Source organism: Prunus avium, chromosome 7 (assembly GCF_965620075.1).
Source record: "Prunus avium chromosome 7, drPruAviu1.hap1.1, whole genome shotgun sequence".
NCBI lineage: Eukaryota > Viridiplantae > Streptophyta > Magnoliopsida > Rosales > Rosaceae > Prunus > Prunus avium.
In genome coordinates this window covers 25032309-25050927 of record NC_142290.1, presented here as the reverse complement: position 1 = coordinate 25050927, position 18619 = coordinate 25032309, and the positions used below count along the sequence as shown (strand labels likewise).

At 35.3% G+C, this 18619-nt stretch overlaps 1 protein-coding gene across 1 annotated transcript; it reads left to right on the top strand.

The window, feature by feature from the left end:
• Positions 1 to 173: 173 nt before the first annotated feature.
• On the top strand, positions 174 to 17315 carry LOC110773385 (Insulinase (Peptidase family M16) family protein). The gene is made up of 26 exons (XM_088256152.1): positions 174 to 465; positions 650 to 725; positions 1135 to 1202; positions 1945 to 2036; positions 2128 to 2201; positions 2288 to 2331; positions 3041 to 3092; positions 4871 to 4993; positions 5076 to 5188; positions 5333 to 5495; positions 7903 to 7995; positions 8209 to 8294; positions 9478 to 9564; positions 9653 to 9756; positions 11092 to 11194; positions 11426 to 11521; positions 11598 to 11787; positions 11897 to 11958; positions 12478 to 12582; positions 14154 to 14355; positions 14462 to 14670; positions 15197 to 15321; positions 15415 to 15466; positions 15539 to 15625; positions 16269 to 16391; positions 16685 to 17315. Exons 1-26 carry the CDS (start codon positions 340 to 342, stop codon positions 16928 to 16930), a joined length of 2901 nt encoding a protein of 966 aa, XP_088112278.1. The 5' UTR covers positions 174 to 339; the 3' UTR covers positions 16931 to 17315.
• The last annotated feature ends 1304 nt before the right edge of the window (positions 17316 to 18619 follow it).

Sequence of the window (18619 nt, the reverse complement as noted above, 5' to 3'; positions counted from 1 at the left end):
CATGCTCTAAGGTTGCAGGAAAGTATGTTGAGTCTAGCGAGCAAATTTAATTTTTATTAAAAAAAAATTTGTCTTTAAGGATAAAATATGTTATTTATGTCTAAAATTAGTGTGGGGTCAAAAGAGAAGATTAATGGGTTCAAATAGAATCAGCCCTTTTTGTTTTCTTTTGGGGAAGGGATGGGGAAACTCTCACACTTTGTACACCAAAACATGAACTTTCGCTATTTGACGTAGAACTAGAGACCAAGACTACCAAAGTCTTTCTCTGAGTCTCTCTGTCGCGGTGTTTGTTTGGTAGAAGAGAGAGAGAGAGAGAAAAAAGAAAGGAAATTTCAAATGGCAGTTGGGAAGGAAGAGGTCGAAGAAATAGTGAAAGCCCGTACGGACAAGAGGGAGTACAGGAGGATCGTCCTCCCAAACTCCCTTGAAGTCCTCCTCATCAGCGATCCTGATACTGACAAGGCAAACGGCCTCTCCGATACTCATTTCTCGTGGCCTCTTTTGTCTCTTAATTTTTAATTTCTCAATTCAATACGTTTATTATTCACAAATTCACAATCTTGGTCTTGTGTGTGTATATATATATATATATATATATATATATATATATATTTGTATTTATTTGTTTAAGTTATCTGTTTCTCAGTGTGCTGCTTCCATGGATGTCAGTGTTGGTGCTTTCAGCGACCCTGATGGCCTGGAGGGCCTTGCCCATTTCCTTGGTAACTTTAATTTCTTTAATGTTTAATACTATTTTATCTTGTTCTGGTATATGGATATTGGATGCTATATTTGGTATATATTTGGATATTGGATTTCCATTAAAAATCAATGCTAAAGAATAGCACTTCCAGTTTGATTCTGTTGCCATTTGGGTTAGCAGTTCGTGTTCTTTCTATGGTACATGGTAGTCTCTGTAACACTTACAGAGGTTAATATTTCTTATTGTCAAACAAAAATCGGGTTGGTTAAATTGATCACTGGAGGGGTTTTTTTAGTGGTGAACTAGAAGATGAGTTCATTATATATTTTCATGACTTATTGTTCGTAAGCTTTCATGAGAATGGGGTTGAAAAAGAATAAGATGTTTCATGACATTCTTTTCTGAATATTGCATGTGTTTTATTGCAGAGCATATGCTGTTTTATGCTAGTGAAAAGTACCCCTTGGAGGATAGTTACTCAAAGTACATCATCGAGGTACTTATTGCCAGACTTCACAGCTACACTGGGTCCTTTTGAATGCTTTCAATCAAATAAATTATGAATGGATTTTTATTCTTTTCCATGCTCCTCCGCTTTCTGTTACTTATTGTCAAACTTTGTTGAATGTAGTGGAAGTTAAAAATGATACAAAAGCAAATAACACAGCATAGACTAAGACATTCTTGCTAGCATACTGGCATACAGTCAAACTTTGTTTGAAGATAATTTCTAATGTGCATCTTCTTTGAGATTTCTGACAGGTGTTCTTATTACTGTTTTATGTTTTTTGAGATCACAATGGAAATTCTGAGACCACTGTTCCTTTTTCAATTGGTTTATAGAATTGTGATTGTGTTGTGCGCCATCATTTCCTTAATCCAATCTCATTTATGGGCCACACTTCCCATTATTATACCATTTATTGATGTTTGATGAATCAAATAGGAGTTTTGGATGGACTAGCTAGCTCTTCCCCTGTTCTTTGGTATATCTGTCCAAATTCCGTAAGATATGTTTTGTTCCAATGCTTTTTTGCCAACCTGTCCCTCAGGGACTCTCTAATTCGAGAGTGGCCCTTTGTCGGAGACAGGTTTATTATAAAATGTTTTGGTGGTGTGGTGGAAATACAGAATAACAAAGATAATGTTTAACATATTCTCTTGATAAGGGCCCCTATGATTGCTTACTTATGCTTTTTTTCTTCAACCTATATTTGGTTTATTTTCTTGGTGCACAGCATGGAGGAAGAACAAATGCTTATACATCATCTGAGCACACCAACTATTATTTTGACATTAATGCTGATGCCTTTGAAGAGGCTCTGGACAGGTAGATGCTGCTTTTCCTTCTATTGGCTGTTATTTTCATCATTACAATTCTCAAAATTGAACATTGTGTTGATGTGTGGTTTATTGTTCAGATTTGCTCAGTTCTTTATTAACCCATTGATGTCAGCTGATGCTACAATGAGGGAAATTAAAGCTGTTGATTCTGGTAGCAGCTCTGTTCTGATATTTTTTTCTATACTCAAGTTGTCAATTTAATTACTGTTAACTTCTACTGTGCGTTTGGCGTTATAGAGAATCAGAAAAACCTGTTGTCTGATGGCTGGAGGATGAATCAGGTAGAACTTGCCTCTGGATTATAGTCTTTATATGACTGCAAATGCTGAATCTTACTAATTTGAAATGCTATTGTTGACATTCAGACTGCATTTAGTTTTGTTAAAGAAAAGTATATATTCGAAAGAGTTCAAAGAACTATTATGGTATTATGGTCCAATTATCATATGAGTAGTGCATAGTTTAGATACATATGCATGTGTAGCTACTGTCTTTCCAAACATCAGTTTTTTTTTTTTGCTATTGTTTTTTACATTATCTATATGCATTGAGGTTTCAATTAATGTAAGTTTGTTTGCATCTATTGATAGTTGAACCCTTGTGAGACTTATTAGAAGAATGATGAGCTTTAACCCCCATACGAAGAACCCTTGTGAGTCAGGTCCTGCACTGAACTTTAAGAATAAGAAAAACACCCTAAATCTCAATCTCTCTCTCTCTCTCTCTCTCTCTCTCTCCCCATAAATAGTAGACATGGGCGTCTTAGTGAGTTTGTGAAACAAAGTAGCTAACCAAGTACCCTTAAGTTTCTTTTAACTAAAGTCTGATAATTATCTTATTCTTATAGATTCCTTAGTAATTTCCTTGTAAGCATATGATATGTTCTTGAAGTGAATTAGAGCATGCTGCTTTTCACATATTGTAGCAGTGTTTTTATTTATGTCTCCAACTGGTGTCTAACCTTTTTTATGCATGAATGTCTATGTACAGCTTCAGAAACATCTAAGTGCGGCGGACCATCCGTACCATAAATTTAGTACAGGTCAGGAATTGACTCTTGATTATAATAAAAATTCTTTGACTCAATGTTCATAAAAAAGAGGAAGCAGGCTATTTTTACATCTGAGCTTTATGTTGCTAATCGGATTTAGTCTTTGGTTATGGTAACCCATGTGTAAATCATAATGGTTCTTCTTGTTTCACTCCTTCTGAATTGAAATTAATTTAGTGTGGTGGAAAATTGCTTATGCTATGGCGTTAGTTATCTTTTCCTTATAAATATGAAGTATTGATAGGAGGCAATTGTATGCTTGGTTTTTGTTTGCATTCAAACTTTATCCGGTTGGATGGGTGGAGTTAAGTCTCATATGGCTAAATGAAACGGTGTTTATTCATTAACTTGGGAAACAAGGTTTGATGGGGATGAGTTGATGTCTCTAAAAAGGACTCTCTTATGCCAGTGGTTGTAGATTTGCACTATTGAGAAACTGTTTTAAGACAGGATGGTCTATCTGATGTATGAAGAACGGAGGGGAGGCTGAAGTTTGACTAACGTTTTAAATGCTTAGTTGGTCAGTGTGTTGAGAGTTGAGAGGTTTAGAATTTCACTGGTAACATGTACTTTGAGGTTTGTATTGGGTATATTTTCTTTAATTATATGAAGGGTTCTTGGTGCCAGTAGTTACCTTGAAAAATTTATTCTTCAACAAGGGAGCAATGGTTCCTTATTTCAGTGCTTTGCATTATGTATTGCATCAGAAATTAAGCCTGTTCTTTTGTTTAAAAGCAACTACTATAAGGTGTTTTTAGGTCCTGCAAATATTTCTCTGTAACTGATGGTATGTTGGGCGTATGGTTTCTGGTTGAGAGGATTGTTGTGGCTTGGGGATTAGTCCCTTGTTGTTTGGAGTGGAGTATTTGGGGGAGAGGAATATTGGGACGATGTGAATATGCAGTGCTTCCTATGGACTCAACTCTGAAGCTACAGATGCCCCAAAAGACGTCCAAAAATGCATCCTATCCCATAATCACTGCACCTCTTCACTGTCAAAAACCTTATGTTCCTTTCAACCCATAGAACCCAGAAAATTGGCACTAGAACTTCTCCCCAGAACTACACCCCCTTTCTTTCCACCAAAATAGTTAAACTTCTCACATAATACCGCATTATGCGACACTGGGATGTACCAGCATAAACCTCTCTCGTAACTGAAACCGCAAAAAATAAGCCACTGGACAGTGCAACAAGAAGTGATCCATTGCCCTTGCTTCCTAGTGATGATGTGGAGACTATCACTCGTTTTTTTTAGTATATTACTTATTTCATGGTATTTCAGTCATATCCAATGTTGATGTTGAGTTTAATATCAAGCTTCACCTTAGTAACTCAGTTGTAATAGTATAATCATAGATTAACAACTTGGAAAATCCTATAATGAATATGGGATGGTAAAAAATTATTGCAAATTTCATATCACAAATTTAATTATCCTGATAAGTGAAAAAATTATGAGGTTCATGTGCCCAAACAGTCCTCTTATTATAAACTGCCTCCAATCACTCATATTTAGGACAGTTTGAGCTATTTAGGCTCCCTGGAGAGCTACTCTATGAGTTAAAATAGGAAGAAATAAGTGACCTATCTCTTTGTGATTTGTTTCTTTTAAATGGCAGCTGCTGATTTTCAATTTCTTTTCCTGCTTTTTGGGATGGAAATTTTATACAGACTATTCTTACAAGAATGCCACTGTCTATACTCTGGTTGGTGTTCAGAATGTCTACCATGTTTTTCCATTGTGCCTACTTTGTTCACTCTTGCAGGGAATTGGGATACTTTGGAGGTTCGACCGAAAGCGAAAGGACTGGATACCAGAAGTGAGCTTATTAAATTCTATGAAGAATATTATTCCGCTAACGTCATGCATCTTGTCATATACGGAAAAGGTTTGTAGCTACATTTATATTTAACAATCAGGTTCAATGGCCTTGTGGTAAATTAAATAATTATCACTATGGATGTTTTCAGAAAACCTTGATAAAATTCAAGGCCTTGTAGAGGACAAGTTTAAGGAAATTAGAAACATTGACCGCAACTGCCTTCGTTTTGCTGGTGAGCCTTGCACATCAGAACATTTACAGGTACACATGGTTCTGATGAAATTTTTATGCCGAGTTACTTTCTTTCGGACTTGCAGATTTTGCTGATTAGGAAAAAAAACATACAGAAGGTCGTATATTTAGATGGATAATTCTTGCTGCCTTTCCCTTCTGTGTTTTTGTCAGATTCTTGTCAGAGCTGTCCCAATCAAAGAGGGTCATGCACTGAGAGTTGTGTGGCCAATAACTCCAGAAATTCACCACTACAAGGAAGGGCCATGTAGGTATCTTAGTCATCTCATTGGCCATGAAGGAGAAGGATCTTTGTATTCCATCTTGAAAACTTTGGGTGAGATTTGCACTATCTGTTTCCTGCTTCACATAATGAGTTTTCCAGCAGATGTTATTTGTATTGGAACTTTGAAGCCAGTGTTCTCATAATTTTCATTTCAATGCCTCCATAGACTTCCTCTTTGTGTTTAGATGATTTGCACTTTGGCAGGCTGGCAGTTGCTTTTCACACCCCCAGTTTGCCATCCTACATTTCAAACTCAATGTTTTTTTTTTTTTTTATAACCCTCGCAGAAAGAGTACAGTATGACAAACTGGGAGTGGAATTAGCATTGCCCTATAACTTGTTTTTATTTCAAATGTGAAGATTGACATTGTACTCGAGCCTTATCTATAATGTATAATTATCATGCAATTTATGTGCACGTAGAATGTTTCCTTCTTATCCTACATAAACAGCTTGCATCTTGATTTACATATATAAAAGGATCTATTAGTTATTAAGATGCAGATCCCCTTGTAACTCAAACTTTATCTGTAGAATTGACCTGAACTTATAAAGAAAATAAGTTTCATGGCACGCGCTTAGTTGGTTTCTACAGAATTTTACTTGTCCTTTGACCTCATTTTTGCATCATTTGGTGAATATGTGTGCATGCACACAGAATTTGACTCGTTTGTACTGAGTGTTCCTTTTTTCTTTTTGTTCACTCATGTCCTTCAAAACCTCTCCTTAATCTGTTTCTCAGATTCTTTTAAGTGGTCTGGGCTCTGTCTGTCTGTCTGTCTGTCTGTCTGTCTGTCTGTCTGTCTGTCTGTCTGTCTGTCTGTCTGTCTGTCTCTCTCTGTCTCTCTCTGTCTCTCTCTCTACCCCCTAATATTGTTTAGATGATACATATAGTTAGCCCTGGCAACTTATTGTGTTTTACCATGTTCATTTTGTGTGAAGTGATCCTAAACCCAAGTCCGAGTAGTTAACTTATTGCGTCCAAATTAACAAACTCAAACCCATTCGCAAATTTAGCATGATGTGTTGTGTTTATCCATTTTCTCTGTTATCCTTTTCTTTTGGGTCAAAAAAATGTAAAAAGTTATAAATAATATCGAATTTATAGGTTAAAATATTTTTCAGAAGAAAAAAAAAAAGTATGTTTCCTAAAGATAACATGGCACTATCGTGTTAAACGAATGGACGCTCACCTGACCAGTTAATAAATGTGTCATTATCATGTCAACCTATTACTGACCCAATCAGATAATGCTAGATCGAAACACTTAGGGCATGTTTGATAACCATTTCAATTTTAGTTTTTAGTTTTCATTTTTCATTTTTTATAGTAGAGCATAGAGGAAAATGAGAGTGAGAATGAGAGTGAGGATGAGATTGAGAGAGAGGATGAGAGGAGAGGATGGGAGGGAAGAATAACAAAAGTGAAAACAAAAACTTGAAAGTGAAAACAATTTCAAATTGATTTCAGTTTTTAGTTTTTGTTTTCACTTTTGTTACTCCTTCCTCCCTCCTCTCAATCCCATCTTCACTCTTATTCTCACTTCCATTCTCCCTCGTTTTCCTTTGTACTCTAGCACAAAAAATGAAAACTAAAAACTAAAATTGAAATGGTTATCAAACGGGCCCTTAATGTTTCATTTCATTGTGCCATGTTATCTTGTCATATATGATTTTGCTACATACAGAACTCCTCGAAGGACTAATCTCCTCAGAAATTTGTTAAGGAGCATCATGTTATGCAATGGGCTACAGAAGCATGGGATGCAGAAGTATTTAATCAGTCATTTCATGATCTTAGCACTGAAGATTTAGGTTCTCCATAGACGTCCTGTTTTCTTGTATACGTGGTCATCCTTCTTCGATTTTTTTTTTTTTGAATTTATATTTTATTAATTGTCATAATAAGTGAAATGTAACTTCAAAGTGAACAAAGCTCAAGAATGTTATGCTTCAAATCTTTAAATCTGGCTCTGTTCTCATTAAAACAGAGAGATTGAGGAGTCTGATTACCAGGAAAGTTAGAGTTGATAAGCTATACTAGAAATGTTTGTGCATAAGAATACTTATTATAGTAGATGATCGGATCTAGTACAAATTTGAATGTAATATTTGTGTACCTCAGATTACATTATAGTGTAGTAAACTTACAGGAGAGATGAATTAGGTTCTAGCAATTTTGGCAGAAACTTAATGTTGCCCCAGCTAGTTGATGTACTTGTGGTTCAACATGTACTGGAAAAAGGACATCATTTTAAGGAAGATGTGAGTCTGATGTCTGATTTGGTCTGGAAGACATCACTAAGAATATGGCCAAATTTTGAACTTAGAGATTGACACGTAAAGATGAAAATTCGTTGATATGGTTACCTTCTGTCCTGATTATAGGATGCATGAAGTTAATTTACTTGGGTAAAAGCTAACTTCACTTTTTTGTTCGTTCTAAAATAAATTGCAGGATGGGCAACAGGTTTGTCTGCTGGTGAAGGAGATTCGAGTTTGGACTTTTCTTTCTTTAGAGTAGATATTGTTCTCACTGACGCGGGTCATGGTTAGTTTATCTTCTGTTTTTTTCATTTTTAGGTATTCTTATTTCTCCCAACCCCTGCCCCCATTTAGGCTTCATTTCATTTTGGATGAACATTTTTCACAAGTCCTAAGACAGCTTGAAATACTTATCTAACATATTCTTTTTGTAGGGTGGCATTCTTTTACTGGGATTTTAGTTTTCTAGAATATGTTAAACCTTTTGACTATATTGCAGAGCACATGCAAGACATCATAGGCTTGCTTTTCAAATACATTTCCCTCTTACAGCAGTCGGGCATCTGCAAATGGATTTTCGATGAGGTATAAATATTTTGTATTCTTCTACTGCTGCTATATTAGACAGTGATAGATAGCCTTTTATTTCATGGTTATAATGGAGGGAATTGTACCCTGGACCTAACCTAATCATAACCCATTTCCCCACCCACCTTTATCACTTGGGGCTAACCCTAAGGGATTAATAGAAAGCGTTTCCAGAGGAATAAATTCCATGTCGTGTTTCATGCACTACTAACTTCTCCATCCACACCCAATCTTAAGAACTGATTAAGTGGAAAACTTAGCCCACTTTTTCTGGTTCTCTTACCACAAGGAAAACCGTGTGAACCCCTCAATAGGAGTCCAGCTGCTAACATCATGCCTGTCTTTCTTGTATATCATGCATTGACACAGCCTATATGGCTCGACCACATATTGTCATGCCAATTTCCTATATCGGACCTATGGCATTCAAAGTAGTGATAGTTTCAGATGGTTTCGATCCTTCCAATTAGAGAGGTTGAATGCTTATATTTCTTGAATAATGCCATGAGATGCACTTTTTTTGGAACATCTAAACACCCCTGACAATGAAAGGTATTTGTATGATCTTATATCAATCATTTAATATAAATTTGATTTAATATGCATTTGAAGCATGCAGTAATATGTCTCTAATATGTCAAAAATTACCCTATATTTATCTCACTTTAGACAATGAACAACAAAAGATGAGAAAAGAAAAGAAAGTTATGCTATTTTCTTGAGTTTTACTACATTGAACAATTGGCAGGAAAATACAGAGGGAAATTATAACTCTGTTAGTTTTTGTTTCTATGAGTCAACTTTCTCGCCAAGCCTTACCTATTTTCTGGGGAAAGTTGGAGGAAAAAGCTTCATATTTTTTATTTCCTGTTCTTTTACATTTAAATAAAAATTGTCCCTGAAAAAAATAATGTAATACTAATCACCAAAAAATAGAAAGATGAATGTGAATGCAATGCTGACTTTATATATGAATATGACAATTGTGAGGCTGACTTTACATATGATTCATCACCATTTTCTCTTGATTTTCTTTGTATCTAAACAGTTTTAATCACACTGTGGTTTGAATTGAGGAATAAATTTTTGAGTTATGTTAATTTTCATATTCAAAATTTGGTATGGAAATTGTCTTTCAGATCTTTCTTAGAGACTCTGATATACCATCGGTTTACTGTAGCTTTCTGCTGTTTGCGAGACAAAGTTTCATTATCAGGACAAAATTCAGCCAATTAATTATGTGGTCAGCATTTCGCCAAATATGCAGGTATTCTGGCTTTTTTTTTTTAACCGTGCTTCTATTCAGTTGTTTGACTTGCTTCTTACTCACATGACATGTTTGTGTCTTTACACAGAAATATCCCCCAAAAGATTGGCTAGTGAGATCATCCTTGCCTTCTAACTTCAGTACAGATATTATCCAAATGGTGCTGAACAAGTTGTCTCCAAACAATGTCAGGTAAGTCTATCACTTAGTTTGGGTTCTTTACGGGTTGGTAAGGTAGCAGGCTATCTTCCAAGGATATCATGACTTTGTTTAGCTTGGTTCTTTTTATTGGTTTAAACATTAGATTTTGGGAAGATCTGTCCTGGAGTGATGCTCCTTTTTCTTATTAAAGAAGTTATGTTCATTTAATGCTTGAAATTTTTATGCTTTATCATTTCTATAATAGTAGAAGGGTTGTCTCCATGACCTTTTAGTGTCTTTCTCCAGAAACTGTCTTAACTACTTGGGGTTTTCATTTTTTCTGAAATCTGAATGACGGAAAGGTAGCATTTCATCACAATTCAGGAAAATATTGTGTTTCTGGTGGAAGGGAGAAAGGTAAGGATTAATGGATCTTTTGGGTTGCTTGGGTTATTGTCATGCATTGAGGCTGTGGTGGCGGTTAGTCAGGGAGGCAGGGGTTTATTGGGTTATTCCTCAGTCACATTCAAACATTCTTTGTGAAAAATATTGTGTCTTTTGGTGGTGGAAGGAAGACAACAATTTCATGGAATCGTACTGTGTTTGCTTCTTTTTGGGTAAATTTGTCCTAAGGCCTGTAAATCCACTTACCATCCTAAGAGGAGAGATTCAAAGCATGTTTTTATAAAAGTTTGGTTAATGTAGTTCTTGCCTTGGACTGTTAACTCATATCTACTTGCATTGTCAAGCAAATGATGTCAACTCATTGCAACCTTGAGTGTTTTGGAAATGGAATATGTCAATACAATCAGAAAATTTGGACTACTGACCCTCCCTTTATTTCTTGGTACCTTTATTTAATTGTAATAAAAGTTTTGTTTTTTTATCGAAAGAAGGCCTATCACTTGGTTTGCCTACGTATAAGCAAAACTTAGTGATATTATAATAGAAGAACCCCGTTATCTGTTATGTTCAGGAATGTTTGGCCCACCTGCATTCACTTCTAAAGAAGTGACCGAAAGACTGCAGTATCACAATCAAGTTCTGATTGCAATTTTTTGAATGTACTTGTGTTGATTGAAACTTATTTAGTCTTGGTTTCTCATAGTGATTCACAGCACTATAACTCATTAATCACTTATCCTCATTTCCTGAGGCTGTCCCCTTTAAGTAGCGAAATAGTGTATTAATTATGTGGGAATTTGATCTTTCTATCCATGGCATAGTACTTCTTGATGCTGTCTAAAAGTTTGATCTCAGCAATTAAGAACGTTTTTAGTGTTTCTCATAATTCTCCTATTGTCTACTTTTTCTTTTCTAAGCGATATAAGAAACATAATGACAGTACATAGTAATAAGTTTCCTAATAGGTCCTTTGCTCTACAGAATTTTCTGGGAATCAAAGAAATTTGAAGGTCAAACTAACATGGTTGAGCCATGGTATGGAACTGCTTATTCCATCGAGAGAATTACGGCCTCCATGATACAGGTTGGTTACAGGTTCTATATGTATATCGAGTTTTATATATTGATGAACACAATAGCATTAGCCAGTTTTCTTTTCTTTTTTCCTCTAATTTTGTCTTTTTTAGAGTGATAGTAATATGCTGCTTTTTTGTTTGCTGCTTTTTTGTTTGCATCAGTTTAGAGGTATTAGGAATATTTTAAGGGGAGGAGAGGAAAACACTTTTGATCCTGAAAGTTTTTCAATTGAGTGCAGGAATGGATAGTATCTTCGCCAAATGAGAATCTGCACCTACCAGCACCTAACGTATTCATCCCCACCGACTTGTCACTTAAGAACGATCATGAGAAGGTGTGATGAATGATAAAATTTAACTGGAAGTTAACACGGCACTTAATTTCTTCTGATATGATTGACTTTTTATCAGGCCAAATATCCAGTTCTTTTAAGAAAGTCGCCATATTCAACACTATGGCACAAGCCTGATACAATGTTCTTTACTCCTAAAGCTTATGTTAAGATTGTTTTCACTTGTCCCCACGCAAGTGACTCCCCTGAAGCAGAAGTCTTAACTAATATCTTTACTCAGTTGTTGATGGATTACTTGAATGAATTTGGTAAGATATGTAGTTACAGTTAATTACTTGGTTTCATTGGTGGTGTTGCATACACAACATGTTATTTTCTTGAATAGCTTATTCAAATATTTAATTCTTTCTTTGTCAGCTTACTATGCTGAGGTTGCTGGACTGAATTATGGAATAAGCGCCACAGAGTGTGGATTTCAGGTATCAATATGAAACTTGCTAGATGGTTCTTTTTTAATTTTTGTTGTGTTTCTGTAAAATTTTAGTCTGTGTTGTCTCAGCTACTCCTTGAATCGATTTATTCTCTCAAAGTTGCATTTTCATTTCATAATACCTTATGTAGCAAACTCAAAAATAATAATAATAAAGGTGGTCTACATAGGGTAAATGGTATTTCAGTATAGCGTGAAATATGAAACATGAAGGCTTTGAATACTGAATGTAGTAATGGTCCTTGGATCACTTTTTGGACACCCATTGTGGACCTTTGAATTCCAAATCAAGAAATTCTTGATTGTTATTGTCCTGGGGATATGGTCTTGATTAGGAAGTGTCTGTAACTCATCCAGTTGGTATTATAATGTTTTTAAGGGGGTTAGAAACAGTGAACTTAACTATGTTTAGTTAGAAGATCTTGAGGCGTGGCATTATTCCAAATTTGGTTGTACCTTTTATTGATCATAACTATCCATGGATTTTACCTTATGTTTTCCTGTGCAGGTGATTCTGGTTGGCTATAATCACAAATTAAGGATTTTACTGGAGACTATAGTTGAAAAGATCACAAGCTTTGAAGTGAAAGCTGACAGGTTCTCTGTTATAAAGGTAAACTTCAAGGCTCCTGCATAAAAATATTGACTTTAAATGCTCCTAGTCATTTTTATGGATGAGGATTTTGATAAGCTCTATCACTAGTGGTACAGTAACTGGATTAATAATTTTGCATATCTTATGTTATGCAGCGCTAATAAGAATTTTGAAAAGATACTGAATCATATCTGCCTATATTCTGTTACATTTCTTTCGTTTCTTTTAAATAAACGTAACATTTTGGGACATTCTCCTTATTTAAGTATTTTAGGATCTCCACGATTCTTCTTGTGCTCTCTCAAACTGGGATTAGATTTTTCCATGCATGGGATTTTCTAGTTTTGGCATAACAGACATTCTTTGTTGGTCTCACATCAAGAATATAAAGTCTTGTCCTGTTAAAAAAAATAGAATATGAAGTCTTGTCTTACGACGTATAAGGGCCCGTTCGGTAACGTTTTAAGAGGTTGTTTTCATTTTCAGAGAACAAAAATGAGGCAAAAACACGTGTGGTGGCCCCACAACAGAAAACACTGAGAATGTTTTCATAAAATGAAAACAAGTTCATGTGTACTTGTAGAAAACAGAAAAAAGTTGTTTTCATTCTCGTGGAAAACGTTTTCATAAAAATAACTCACATATTATTATTTCAAATTGTACTACCAGACACATTTTCATTGTTTTTGTTTTCTGAAGATGTTTTCTAATTAATCTACCAGATGCATTTTCATTTCCTGAAAATGCAAATTCGTTTTCTTGTTTTCATTCTCTGAAAATATTCTCAGAAAACATTCTCCGAAAACGTTACCAGATGGGCCCTAATATCCTGGTCCTCTCCATTAATGGCCAATTGGTTTTGACCGGATGCTTTAATTCTATCATGTTATCGAAGAAGGCAACCAACGTGTTAGGCCCAACGGTCATACGTGCTTTCACGTCACCCAATATAAGTTGTCCATGTCTTTGCTCAAGTCATGCTACACATGAGGGGTCGTGTTCAGAGTATATCCCACATGGGGAATGTAAAGCCTTGCTTTACAATATATAATGTTCTAGGCCTATGCACCCTTGGCCATTTGGTTTTGGGTTGGTGATCAAGTAATCTTGTTTCTTCTTCTATACGAAATATTCAATTTGATGCTGGCTCAACATAAAAAGTATTCAATTACACACATATTGTGAAAGTTCTGACTGGTCCATGCCCCAGTTAAAGATGCTAACCATCTTTAGAATCAAAGGACTTTCCTAGATTTCATTGTCATCATCATTTTTTATCATTAATTTTCTCCAAAGAAATACCTAATTTTTTATTTTATCAATTATCTGTCTTCGTCACGAGCATTTTCTTCTTCCTTTCAACCTGTTTCTGTTACTCTGGGACTTTATTTTTATAGCTTCTTTATTTTGTTGCCCCTTTGCTGAACACCTTTATCCTTATGGTAATTTTTAAAGTATCTTATTTTTGGGAAGGAAAAAGGGTCAATGTATTTTAGCTTATGAAATTTGGGAAGTCAATCTTATATCTAGAGTGGTGTATATCTTGAATGATATCTTACTTGTGTTATCTGCCCTTTTGGCCATATCAGGAAATGGTCACAAAGGAGTACCAAAATTACAAATTTCAGCAGCCTTATGAGCAGGCTATGTACTACTGCTCATTAATTCTACAGGATCATACTTGGCCATGGATGGAAGAACTTGATGTTCTTCCTCATCTTGAAGTTGAAGATCTTGCTAAGTTTGTTCCCATGATGCTCTCAAGGGCCTTTTTAGAGTGTTACACAGCAGGTTACCATATTTTCTTACCTCAAACAACTTAGGTTATACCCACTGTTATTTTCATTTTAATTTTCCTTTTCTATTCGTATTCATTCCTAGTTATATGCTTTTGCAGGAAACCTTGAAAGGAATGAAGCTGAGTCCATGATCCAGCATATTGAAGATGCTCTCTTTAGGGGCTCAAACCCTATTTGCCAACCTTTGTTCCCATCCCAGCATTTGACGAATAGAGTTTTGAAGCTTGAAAAGGGCAAGAGCTATTTCTACCCTGTGGAGGGTCTCAATCCAAGTGACGAAAATTCTGCCCTTATCCACTATATCCAGGTTTTTAAATTTGTTTACAGTATTAATCAACTAGATTCTATTGGGATAGTTTAGTGTCTGTATGACCTTGCTGGAATCAATAATTATTGCTTCTAGTTTTCATTCTGTATGGTCTAGTTCAAAATTCACCAAACCTTGTCAGATCCCCCCCTGAAGTGTTTCGAACCAATAATTTCTTCTCTGTTAACTCATCAAAAAATTGCAGAAAATGTCTTTCTTGAAATTTGAAAAGGTATTGGAGCTGTATTTACCTTTGACAGATCTGTAGTATGATCACTGAAATGAACTTTCAGGGTTTTATTCTATCAGGTTACCTGCAAATGGGACATTCTGACAACAAAGATTATCCACGATCCTTTGGTTAACTGAATCCCCTTCTTATAGGCCATGTTTCTCTTGGTTATAAGACTTATATTTGGCCTTCCTGTTGAACAGCATAAAATCACCTCACACCAATCTCCCACTCATTTATTTGCAGCAGAGGTTTCTGTGTTTGTTTTAAACGTAGTTGTGTTAATATGTTTAGGTACATCGGGATGATTTTATGCTGAATGTGAAACTTCAGCTGTTTGCTCTTATTGCAAAGCAACCTGCCTTCCACCAGCTTAGAACGGTTGAGCAGCTTGGTTACATCACCGCCCTCTTGCAGAGGCATGAAACAAATTCAAATGACTTATCCCTCAATTTCATGCCTCATGTTGTGATTTTTTTTCTCAATTACCTTCCCATTATTTTCTGATGCAGGAATGATTGTGGTATCCGTGGGGCACAGTTTATTATACAATCCACAGTGAAGGTATATTACATGCTTCTACTGTTGCCTTGTTGCATTATCTACATATTCTAATTATGTTATGTTGATCTACAGGATCCAGCAAATATTGATTTGAGAGCAGAGGAATTCCTCAAGGTGTTCGAGAGTAAACTTTATGAGATGACAAATGAAGAATTCAAGGTGAGATCAACTAGGCTCTATCCTTAATTCCAGCTTGCTAGGGTTGACTACGTCTTTTATGCTTCTATAATCTCTTTTGTATGGAAAATCATCAGAGTTAAAACTTTCAGTGACCTTGCATTAGTCTTTCTTGTTTATCATCCTCACATATAGATGGTAGTCTTTCAGTGCTAATGTTCAATCACTTCTATATAAATTTTATTGGAGTTATTTACACTAACACCCCCTCAGGTTTTAGCTTTTTCACCCCCTCAGGTTTGGGAAATTACACGAACACCCCCTGATGTTTTAGATTGTTTGCATGAAACCCCTTTTCATTGATTTTTCCTGCAAAGAAAACATTGCGCATCCTCAAAATATCCACCAGTATCTTCTTTCGCCTTCCATTGGTCTTTCTTGTGATGTTTTGTATCCTCGTGTATGGATGGTAGATGTGTTTCAATGTCAGTGTTCTTCACTTCTAGATAAAGTTATATGTTAACCTATATATATATATATATATATAAGGGGAGATTGTACGATCTGCAATGTGACATGTCATATATGATTTTGAGAATAGTCGTAAAACTTCGATGAGTGTTTACGAGTCTTGAAAGGATCACTCTTTTTCCCAATAATAACTTTTGAACTGATTGTTACATAGAGCAATGTTAATGCGTTGATCGACATGAAGCTTGAGAAGCACAAGAACTTAAGGGAAGAAGCATCATTTTATTGGAGGGAGATTTCTGATGGGACCCTCAAGTTTGACAGGATAGAATCTGAGGTATGAACATCACTTTAACTTTATTTGCATGTCTGCAATGCAAAGTGTTCAATACTTTTTATCTTTTTGAGTACAAATGAATTCGGAAAGAACCTGAAGAAAAATGTCCTTATCAGGGCATGTCATCTTAAGTCCAATAGTTCTATGTAGATGAAAATATTTCGTAAAGTTATATTACAAACTTGTTAGCAGAAAAAGGTAATGTTAAAGCTGATAATTGTAAAAATACAAAAGAACTGTTGGAATATACTTAAAAGAAAATGCGTGCTCTATTAATGATGGGGTTGAAACAGATTGCAGCACTGAGGCAGCTTACACAACAAGAGCTGATAGATTTTTTCAATGAGCATATAAAAGTTGGGGCACCTCATAAGCGGACATTAAGTGTGCGAGTGTATGGGAACTCACATTCATCTGAGTATAAAATTGACAAAAGTTCACCGGCGCAAGCTTCCTCCGTCAAAATCGACGATATATTCAGCTTCAGAAGGTCACAACCTCTTTATGGTTCATTCAAGGGAAATCATGTGAAGTTGTAGAGAATTCAGAGTATGATATCTGGATTGCAAATGGAATTTCTTGATTTCAACTTGGACAACTCTGTAGAAGAATACCAAAGGTTGCAGATAGCAGATTCGGCAACAAATGGCACCAAGAAAGTTCATTGGCAAAGCAAGTCTATGAGATCAAATGTTATTTTTCACAGGGCGCTATCTTGAATTCTATCTGTGCAATATATTGTCCTTGTCAAAACAATGTTTTATTTGTGTATTCTATTTCGAGCTACCAATGAATTATCAATAATTCTATTGCAAGTAGTCGAATTGAGAACTTCTCTTTTGTATTCTGTCTATTGATGAAATAATTTTAATAAGAGATTTAGAGCCTTTGGGTTTGGTTTCAGCTCTGAGGCATTTGGTTCAACTTGTTTGTCATATACTATACATTGTAATCTATGTAATTAACTACGAAGCATTTTAAAATTAAAACAATTTATAAATCCATCGTGAAGGTATAGCCTATATAAAGAAAAATGGTTCCAAATAAATCAATTGAAAGAAGAGGCTGAAATAAATAACATGGCATGGGTTTTTTGTTTAAAATTTTTGGCAACAGACTGATCATATATTAAGATTAGTCAAGTGATGTTCTTGCCCTTGATATTTGGGTAGAACAATTAAGTTGTAAATGAATTTTCTTTTTATTCTAAATTTTGTGATTATATATAAGTTTACATTTCTTTTTCTTAATACAGAAACTAGTTTTCCATTTGTTAGAAATAGAAACAAATACAAGGTGTAAACATAAACGTTGAGTGATATCTGTATTAACTAGTTCTTTATCGTTGCAAATGTTGGAAATCCCAGCGTATTTATTTTGTCAAAATGACGTTAAGGCATAGATTATATTTTAAGCTCTAGAGGTAGAGCATTTTATTCTCCAAGCAAGAATTCAACTCATATCATCCCCTCCTTTTAAAGAAATAAAACCTAAGTCATAGAAGAAAAAAAAATCCTTTTATAAATAACCAAGAATCAAGTGATGATGAGAAGCCAATTACCATTAAAAGAATTCTTTTCAACACAAATCCTAGATGGATTCAATTCAAGTCTAAATTCTATGAGAAGATTATAAATTTGTGGAATGATATCCACACCTAAAATAAAATATTAAGAATCAATTGGAAAAAAAAAAAAAAAAATCTCCATTATATGTGGAACACAAATTAAGGTAATTTCCTTCCTTTCTCACAAAACAGAATACAAAAAAGCCTCATTGGTGTTGCCCTCCATAGCTGCTGCCTTGACACCACAACTGGTGAAGATGCCATCAAATTGAGCATGGCTGCCATTGGTGGGCTTCTGGGCTTGGTCAAAGTAGTGATGATGATGTTGATCTTCAGAACCAGATGGAGGATGGTAATACAAGCGTCCAGTTTGTGGGCAGTGAGAATGAAATCTTGCTGCTATTCTCACCCCTGTATCTAGTAATTCCACCCACTTTCCCATTTTATATATATTTTTGTATTTCTCTCTCAATCTTTATGTTGCTCTCTGTTGCTTTCTGTTCTTCCCAAGAGAGAGAGAGAGAGGGAGGGAAGGAGAGAGATCAGAGAGCCCAATACAAAGCTGAGAAATTGAATTTTGCTTCTTGTGAGGAAGGAAGGGACACTCGGTCCTTTTTATAGCCTTGCTATTTATTATGGTTTTTACATCTAAGGGCCTATC

Bases quoted from the DNA above. Each gene is read 5' to 3' on its own strand.
- LOC110773385 (XM_088256152.1), top strand. From the start codon at position 340: ATGGCAGTTGGGAAGGAAGAGGTCGAAGAAATAGTGAAAGCCCGTACG. The intron at 5,496-7,902 runs GTGAGATTTGCA...AATAAATTGCAG, and splicing joins TTCCATCTTGAAAACTTTGG to GATGGGCAACAGGTTTGTCT. The intron at 7,996-8,208 runs GTTAGTTTATCT...ACTATATTGCAG, and splicing joins TCTCACTGACGCGGGTCATG to AGCACATGCAAGACATCATA.